At 35.6% G+C, this 9,285-nt stretch overlaps 1 protein-coding gene across 2 annotated transcripts; it reads left to right on the top strand.

Annotated features, from left to right (window-relative positions):
• The first annotated feature begins 226 nt into the window (after positions 1 to 226).
• On the top strand, positions 227 to 4,489 carry LOC133678256 (uncharacterized). 2 transcript variants are annotated; one of them, XM_062100524.1, is made up of 9 exons: positions 228 to 461; positions 753 to 779; positions 940 to 1,056; positions 1,400 to 1,646; positions 1,885 to 1,947; positions 2,313 to 2,405; positions 2,525 to 2,617; positions 2,747 to 2,839; positions 3,189 to 4,489. In XM_062100524.1, exons 1-9 carry the CDS (start codon positions 403 to 405, stop codon positions 4,260 to 4,262), a joined length of 1,866 nt encoding a protein of 621 aa, XP_061956508.1. In that variant the 5' UTR covers positions 228 to 402; the 3' UTR covers positions 4,263 to 4,489. The 2 variants fall into 2 exon arrangements, with proteins under 2 accessions (XP_061956516.1, XP_061956508.1); XM_062100532.1 differs by lacking the exon at positions 1,885 to 1,947 and having other exon boundaries at positions 227 to 461.
• Positions 4,490 to 9,285: the final 4,796 nt, after the last annotated feature.

Genomic DNA, 9,285 nt, shown 5'->3' with positions numbered 1-9,285 from the left:
CGTAAGCATGTACACGTACACATTTGTACTTGAGTAACATGTCCTGCCCATATTTTGGGTCTTGCTGCGAGTAATCATCTAGCGACACTCGCCATGTCTATGAGAAAATTTGATCAGAGGACACGTTTCAGTTTTTTTGTTTTTTTTTAAAGAAGCAAGTATAAAGCTCCTGCCCACTCAAGCGAGTAAAGAATCTAAAGATAACACACAAATTAAGGACATCCTTGTCATTTCGTGAATCAAATAGCTCTAGTGCTAGAAAAAGCGACTTCTTCCTACTTTCCACCCCATTTCTTTATTACTTGCTTCCACAATGGTTCTTTATTAGTAAAAATCTGAACAAACAAAACTTTAGTAGAGATTAATTAAGCTGAGAAAATATTCTCAAAGAGTTCTTAGTTCATGATGGGTTTTGTGGGTGTTGTAAAATTTGTGGTGAAATGCCTTGACATTGTTGCCTGGTATGAAAATAAGTGTATCTCTACTCATAATCGCCTTGTTGTACGTACAATAGTACTGAAAATCTCCACCTGTGATGTGGTTTTGAAGTTTGGTTCTTAGTTCTTAGATTTCTTTGTTTCTTTTAACTAATAGAGGTCTCAGTTTCATATTTTCTGATTAATCATGAGAATGCTTGATTTTAAGCATTTTATTTTGTCCCAATGATTAATTAAGAAAGTCTTGTTTTGCTTTGCTTTGTGCTTATCTTTTCAAGATTTTGATGATCAGTTGTTTCTGTTCTATGGTCGCAGGCCTGTATTTGGTTTGGGTTATCCTTTGTAAGTCTCGCTCTCTTTGTTTGACTTTGTTTCCTGTTAATGACTCGCGATTTCTAATGATGATTCAGTTATGTTATTCAGAATGTAAAATCGGTATTTATTTACCTAAGAAGCTATGAGTCATCACTAATCATCCGTTCTTGTTTCTGAATGTCAACAGATGTGCTTCCATTCAAGCGATCGAGACTAATTCAAACTCAGACACCCAGAAACTGATCGCTTATTGGGTCTCCATTTCTGTGGTTTTGCTCTTCGAACGTGCTTTTCAGCTTGAATGGTAATTTACTATATTTTCTGCATTTTACATCATATAGCTCTGTTTTCGTACTCAATTGAAACGAATGAAAACATAATCTCTTCGGAGTCAAAACAATTTCTGTAGCTTCTGATCTACGGGAATTTTTCCTGATGTTTTGTAATTACTCTCAGCACGCACAATTGTTGGAAGTTTATATGTTCAAGATAATTTTGGACGTTGGTGTAAATTGTTGAAATGGGGAATTTTGTTGTGTGGTATTTAATTAGGACAACAGGTAGTACCTTACTGTTGATTTCTCTTACCTCAATCTCTATTTTCCTCCCTCTCTCTCTCTCTCTCTATATATATATATATATGTCAGGCTAACCTTCTGGCCATACATTAAGCTAATGATTGTCGGCTGCTTGGTTCTGCCTGACTTTGATGGTTCCCTTTGTGTCTATCAACACCTTGTTCATCCATGCCTATCCATGGACCTAAGAATCATCATCTGCCAGTTCAAAAAGCTGGAGGAGTTGTTTTTCAAGAAAGATGATTTTCTTGTTGAGGTGGAGAGATATGTGAAGGAAAATGGAACTGATGCTTTGGAGAATCTCATTGCTTCCACGGTACATATACTTCTTCATGGAAACAATAAGTATGAAAATCTTTTGATATATACATGAAATTAATTGGATTGATTTAATTTTGATGTTCTTATTATGTGCATAAAATCATATGCATGCTATGGTTGGATTGAATCAGGGTTATAATAAAATTAGGTTTATAGATGCTATATAGTTTTGGTATAAAAAGTATGTCTTCTCATCTTCACCGCCCTCCCAAACACCTGCCTCTTTCTTCCAGAAAAGGAGTGCAAAGCCTAATGTTGCTGTGAATGAGATCAAGGCAGTTGCAGCAGAGGATAGGGTAAGGCCACTAATTTCACTTGCATATTGTTTATGGATCTTTATATTACTTGTTCAAGTCAAATGAACGTAAAAACACACCTGACCCATGGTAGTAGGAAAGGTCTTGATAATGGGAGCTTGATCATTGCAGCAACCGCATGCATCACTCATATTTCCTTCTATTCATTTGATTGATTTATGTATTTGTGATAAGAAGTCCAACTTATGAACTAATTCTATATTCTTGTAGAAGAGTGGTTGTTAAGTGTCATGTTGTCGAAGTACAGGTTTTTATTTTTTGGCAATCAAATTAACTGATTTCAACCATATGAAATAAAAAGAGAAAAAAAAAGAAAAACTTTATCAAGCTTTTGATTCATGCAGCTGAAGTTCGAGCCACCAAATCTTCAAGTTCCACTCAAAGACAGTAGTGCTGCCAAAATAACAGAGAAAATAGAAGTTGCATCAACCAAGCAGGTAATGTTATTCAACAGTTGGAATTATTGGCACTTTTAAAGAAAAAAGTATACCCACGTTTTTGAACTGCAAAATTTTTACTGCCAAATGAGAAATTTGATTGTCTTTGATTAATGCAGCTAAAGCTGGAACAACCTAAACTTCTGGTTCGATTAAACAATAGCAATGCAGTGGAAATAATAGAGCAAAAAGAAATTGCATCAACCACGCAGGTTATTTAAATAACAGTTGAAATTTTCAGGGTTTAAAGAAAAAGTCTACCTGTGATCTTGGAAATAGTATTATGAACTGTGAAATGTTACTGCCTAATGCGAAATTGGAATATCTTTTGATCCATGCAGTTAAAGTTTGAACATCCTAAACTTCCAGTTCTACCCAGAGACAGTAATGCTGTGGAAATAACAGAGAAAAAAGAAGTCTCATCAACCAACCAGGTAACCAATTTATTCAAAAGTTGGAGATAGTAGTATGAACTGTGAAATGTTGGTGCCTAATTACAAATTTGAACATCCAAAAATATGTGGGAAAGAACGAAGAGCTTGTCTGGACCCAGAATTATAAAATACTGTTACTTCCACCCAAACAATCTAAAACTTCTAGAACTTGTGTTATTTTATAAAAGTTTCAAAAATTCTTTTCTGTGGATCACAAATTTCCTTCCGTTCCCTTCCCCTCTATGATTGTGAAATTTTGCCTTTCTTTATTGGTTTCTTATCATTCAATGCCCTCGTTACCATGTGCATTTATCCATCCTTTAAGCATTTATATTTACTGCCTTTGCAGGTTAGACAAATAGAACCTAACATTGGTCAGACAGAAAACAGAACATTTCAGCCTCTGGAGAACATAAATACAGCAGCAGCAGCAGCAAAAGGAGGCAGAGATCTTTACGAGATACTACCTCCTGAGAAAGTCCAAAAGGTATGGACTTGTGCTCTATGTCAAGTAACAGCCCAAAGTGAGACAGTTCTTAATTCACATCTGCAAGGGAAACGACACAAGGCAGCTCGTGAACAGTTAAAAGTCAAGAATCAGACACCAAAAGGTGAGGTTTCCTCTGCTTCAGTGGGAAAGAAATCAAATGTTACCACGGCAACCGCAAGGATTGGTGTTACTGGCATATTATCTCCTCAGAATGCCCAAAAAGTTTGGACTTGTCTTACATGCCAGGTAACGCTTAAAAGTCAGACAGACATTAACTCACATCTTCAAGGAAAACAACACGAGCAAGCTCGTGCGCTGCTGAACTCCAAGAACCAGGCATCACATAGCAATGCTTCTTCTGCTTCAGTGGGAAAGAAAACTAATTTTCCTGAAAACAAGCCAGAGAAGTGTACAATCAGCAATAATACTTCACCTGAAAATAGAATACATGAAGCGAAGAAGCAAGGCAAGCAAGAGAACCCGATGAAGAGCCTATTTGTTGAGATAAGAAATTCCAAGTGGCGGTGTACAATCTGCAATGTCAGTTGCACCAGTGAGGTAGACATGGCCTGTCATCTTAAAGGGAATAAGCACTTGGATGTTAGCCTTTCCAAGTGGCAGTGCACCATTTGTAATGTAAATTGCACCAGTGAGGGAGACTTGGCCTGTCATCTTAAAGGGAATAAGCACTGGGATGTTAGCCTTTCCAAGTGGCAGTGCACCATTTGTAATGTAAATTGCACCAGTGAGGGAGACTTGGCCTGTCATCTTAAAGGGAATAAGCACTTGGCTGTTAGCATTTCCAAGTGGCAGTGCACCATTTGTAATGTCAATTGCACCAGTGAGGGAGACATCCACTGTCACCTTAATGGGAATAAGCACTTGGCTAGGATGCGAGAATTGGATGGTCTTGGAGGCAATCGGCATGCCTGAGTCACTGAATATGTTCATATCATCATTGTAGAACATCTATATGTGGAGGTTAAGGTGGCTACGAGAATCTAAGATACCTGTAGATTAATCAATTACTTGGATTTTGTCTCCCGTCTGTATCCTTGAATTCTAGTTATACAAGCTAACTTCTCAAGGTAAGCACGTGATGGTACAAGGTCAAATGATATTTTTCCTCTGTCAATGGTATTCGATGCAGCTTTATCAAATGACGTGTCTCGTGGCACAACAAGAGAATGCATATTTTTGTGGTTGCTTGTGCTTTTGGAGCAGACCACAAAAATAAATCGTTACGTTTAAATACAAATAACTATTTGTGAAACCCATTACTATTTTGGGTTTAAACCGCAGGTTAACAAAAAACAACTTCAAGCTGCTGCTTGAAAGATGATGGTGAGGAAAGGCTGGTTAGCCAATGCTGCCTCCTCTCCTCTGTTTTTAATCTAGTCTTCCTTTTCCTTTTGCTTTCTGGATTCTCTTCTCTTCTGCTTCTCTCTCTGGTTTGCGGGACAAAGTTGAAGATGATGTCCCTAGCTGCTTCCTATTCTTTTGTAAACAGAAGCGCGGCCTGAAAGAGAGAGAAGAGCAGAAACAGAGGCGCAACCTTCCCTTCTTCTCCTTCTCCTTCTTTTTCTGCTGCTTCCCCGTCTCCACTGTTCTGCAAAGTGAACAGTGGAAATCGTCTCCACTGTAAACAAAGGTGTGGCCTCAAAGAGAGAGAAGAGTAGAAATAGAGGTGCGGCCTTCCCTTTCTCCTTCTCCTTCTCCTTCTTCTACTGCTTTATTCTTCACTGTTCACATGAATAATGGAGAGCGTTTTCACTGTTCATAGATCGGACTTAGTCCGGCCCAAATCTAAATGTATTGGACTGGATTTGACTTAATAAAAAATTCAAAAAAAATTCTCAAATATTGTTTTTTATTCGAAAAACTAGTGTTAACATTATTCAATGTCATTACATAATTACATTAGAAGAATATCACATGATGACGTAGCATTTGAAGAATTTGATCGCAATTTCAATTTTGTTCATGATAATATTTTATCTGATATTGTTGTACGCTTAAGAAGCCATGAAAACTGTAGTCCTTGTCTGATGAATTTCGTTCGTGATGGAATTGCAGATAGTTTAATATAACAATAAAAATTACGTTATATAAAGTATTGTTTATTTCATGATGTAATAACAATAGTTAAATCTAAAGTATTTTAATTAAAAACCATCAATATTAATATAAGTCTTTTTTAGTTATTTTATAACCTCAATTTGAAAAGCATTATTAACCAAATACATTATACTACTTTTTGTTCAACCTTAATTTCAACCATAGTTTTAACCAAACATATATTTTACCAAACCAACCTTAACTAAAAGTGTACGTACGTTTTTGTTTAGCATTGCATTTCAGAAGCGCTTTTGAAAAAAATTAATTTTTTTTTATTTTTTTGCTTCAAATTAATACCTTTTTAATGTTTTCAGATCATTTTGATGTGTTGATATAAAAAATAATTTTTAAAAAATAAAAAAACATTATTTTAATGTGTTTTGCAATGAAAAACATTTTAAAAAGCAACCAGTATCACACTCCCAAACATCATACAAAGGCAAAAACTTGATAGGCATATGTAGGCAAGCATTTGAATTTGCTAATTTTAACTTTAATTAATGGTGTTCGGTATTGAAAGTGAATCTGGTTTTGTTTTCGGTTAAAATTTAAATTTTTTTTATATTTTTCAATCGATATCAAAAATAAATTTTAAAAATTAAAAAAATATTATTTTAATATATTTTTAAACAAAAAAAATATTTTTAAAAAATAATTTTACTATCCTTCCAAAAACAATCCTTTCATTTGAATATTGCAGGTGAATAACGGTCAATGAACTCCTACTGAATTCTTTTTTGAGTTTTTCCCATTGCCTATATGGTATTTTGCTTTACTAAACCAAGCTGCTTTCAGCTGCTTATTTTATAAAACTAGTGTTCGCTTTTGATTCTCAAAATCAGAAGCTTTAAAAGGAAACTATGGCTCTTGAAAAAAAAGAAGAAGAAGGCTAGCTCTCCTTTTAAATCAAATAGGATACCTACTGCTACTTTTGGCGAGAAGCAAATCAGCCTATTATGGGGTATACAATATTTTCAAGCAAAAACACCATTTTTTAAAAGCACTTTCAACTTACAACACAAATGTTTACTTTTTAACTCACACCATAATACAATATAACACATTAATATCTAACAATTTATCTAGGTAAGTCAATCGAGACATGGTCTGTTTGGGAGTTGATCAGATCTAGATTAAATTTAAAAAACCTACGAAAAAATAAATATGATCAAACTTAGATAATTTGATGGGTCAACTCATAATTACATTAAAACTCAATTTAATTTTTTTAAAATCAAAATAATTCATCTTAAAACAATGTTATTTTTTTATTTTTAAAAAATCAATCTCGATTAATCTATTTAAATCGTGACCCATGTATATCGAGTCAGTTTCGTCAAAATAAAAGCTAGGTAAAATCCATCAAGCATGCAAAACCTCTCTTTGGCATAGACATTGACTTCATTAACTGTGGGCGTGGCCCGTGGGAGCATCTCAAATGGGTTGATGATTTTGACGCTGGAATCATAGGCCATGACAGTGAACCAGGAAAGCTTGTTGGATACTAGAGCTCTATCCATCTTTGAAAGGGTTTTTCTCAGGATGTCTAATAAAGAACTTTAGTCAAAAAGTTCACGTACAGATCTCTTAAAGATTTTATGCTTCTTTTCTTCATTTCGAGGTCAAAATTCTCTTGACTTCAGAGAGTTGGGGAAGGTCAGAGAAACTAGTAGAGAGTAGACAGCGACAAATAAAGGAGGTCAGAGAGTCCCATGCATGCATGATATGTGCAAGGAAAAATCCACTCATGCTTGCACTTGGCCACCGTTCTTTCTCTTGGCACGATGGTGAGAATCGAATATGTGACACGTAATTAACCACCCGCATATTGTTGATCTTGCTTGTTGTTAGGTCTAATTAAGATTGTGTTTAGGAAATGCACTGATCCGTAATCCCAATGGAGCCTAACACATATATGGACAGTTACTTATGATTAGTAATCAAGCCACCATGAAAAACGTCCTTCTTGTCATTTTTTATTCACTATTTAACTCGTTAATTAGGATTGGGAAAATTAATGCCTGCTAATATTCAGAACTTGAATATTTCAAAAGCATAATTACCGGTAACTGCGATTTAATTATTAGCAACATAATTGGGAAGCCATGATATTAGCAACTACTTGAACTAAATTCCATCCTCGTTTAGATGAAATCACTTGAAAAAATGGCAGCTATATCTAAAGGTTGCTTATCATTTCCATGCAAGATCGATTTAAAGCATTAATTATAAGCATTAGGGTCATGATTTTGTAGTTGGAAAAACTGAGCAAAAAGTTCATGAAGCAAATGCACTGTGCATTTGATGTCTTGCAGCCATAATGAGAATATATTCCATCATGGGCCGCTAGCTTATGAGAAATGAAAGGTCATGTAGGCAAATAGATTGTGGAGGAGCCATTAATGTAGCAAATCTGGATCTGATTTTTATTCTCTTGTTGGTTATAAATAGGGGATGTCAAAATGCATTAATCACCATCACATTTTGAGCATGAACACAAGAGGAAGAGAGACCTAACATGAAAATAAGAGTCTTGTTAGTTAGCCAAGGACGAGTTGCCTGTTCCTAGAAATTTGGGATTTGCCCTGGACTAAGAGGCAGGACCCTCATTCGGGGTTTCAGGCAGTCTCCTTGGCTAGGTTGACAGGCTCTTCTTTGTCATGCCAGGCCTTCTCTTCTTCCGGACAAACACGCCATTCACTCTATCTTGGTATCATTTCGTAAATGGAGGGTGAATATTCAGGGGAAGTGAAGTCTTACATGAAGACAAGAGTCGTGTTTGGTAGCCAAGGATGACTTGCCCACTCTATGGAAAGAGTTCTCAAGCACACGGCAGAGAGAGGACCCTTACTTCGGCTCTGGGCAGTCACCTTGGCTATGCTGACAGACTAATCTCTCTCATGCTAGACTCTCTCTTCTTGCCTGACAAATGATCCCCTGCATCAGCTTGGAGCTCCAGATGAGTTTATGCAGCTATCCCATGGGGTGGAGTCATTGATTATGCTACTACTGTGGTTTAATCATGCTTTGACGATCAGCAGTTAGAAATTAATTGCCAAGGATATACGTGTTTTAGGTAATTTTAACGACACAAGCGAGTAGCTCTTTAGTTCCACAGCCAAAGTGGTAAGAGATTTGATCACACCTTTTGTTTTGAGAAATGTTATTCAAAATCATACTCAAAACTCCAAACAAATAAGTGTGACGAGTAAATAAGTGATGGCCTGTAGGCAATGATGGAGTCACATTCTAGCTAGTTAGATCCTGTTTGTTTAGGAGATTATGTCTGTACTTTGTTTAAAATGCAGGTGCAACATGTTTGATAATTAAAAAACAAAAATTTACTATTCATTGATTCCATGATAATTTGCTTTTGAAATGCAGGGGGAAGGAAAACAACTCCTTTCTACTTCATGTGCGGATGAAGTTCACTGAACAGTGTAGTTATATTATACTGCGTAGTAAACAGTGGAACATGTTTTTATTGTTCATGTAAATAGTAAAGGATGTTACACTGTTCCGGCCGGATCTAGTCTGGTCTAAAGATTAAAATGCATTGAATCGGGTCTGATCTAGTAAAATAAAAAAATTATTTTTTATTTTTTAATTGTATTTTATTCAAAAAACTAGTATTTAACATTATTCAATGACACTATATAAATTAGACGGAGATCGTTTGATGATGTAACATTTGCAGAATTTGATCACAATCACAATTTTGTTTCTTATTATATTTTACTTGATGTTGTTGCGCGTTTAAGAAATCAAGAAAACTGTAGTCCTTGTCGGATGTATTTCATACGTGATTGAAGTGTAGATAGTTTAATGAAACAATAAA

This window comes from Populus nigra, chromosome 1 (genome assembly GCF_951802175.1).
Source record: "Populus nigra chromosome 1, ddPopNigr1.1, whole genome shotgun sequence".
Classification (NCBI taxonomy): domain Eukaryota; kingdom Viridiplantae; phylum Streptophyta; class Magnoliopsida; order Malpighiales; family Salicaceae; genus Populus; species Populus nigra.
Note: the sequence above shows the minus strand (reverse complement) of the source record. Positions and strands in the feature narration are given on the sequence as shown.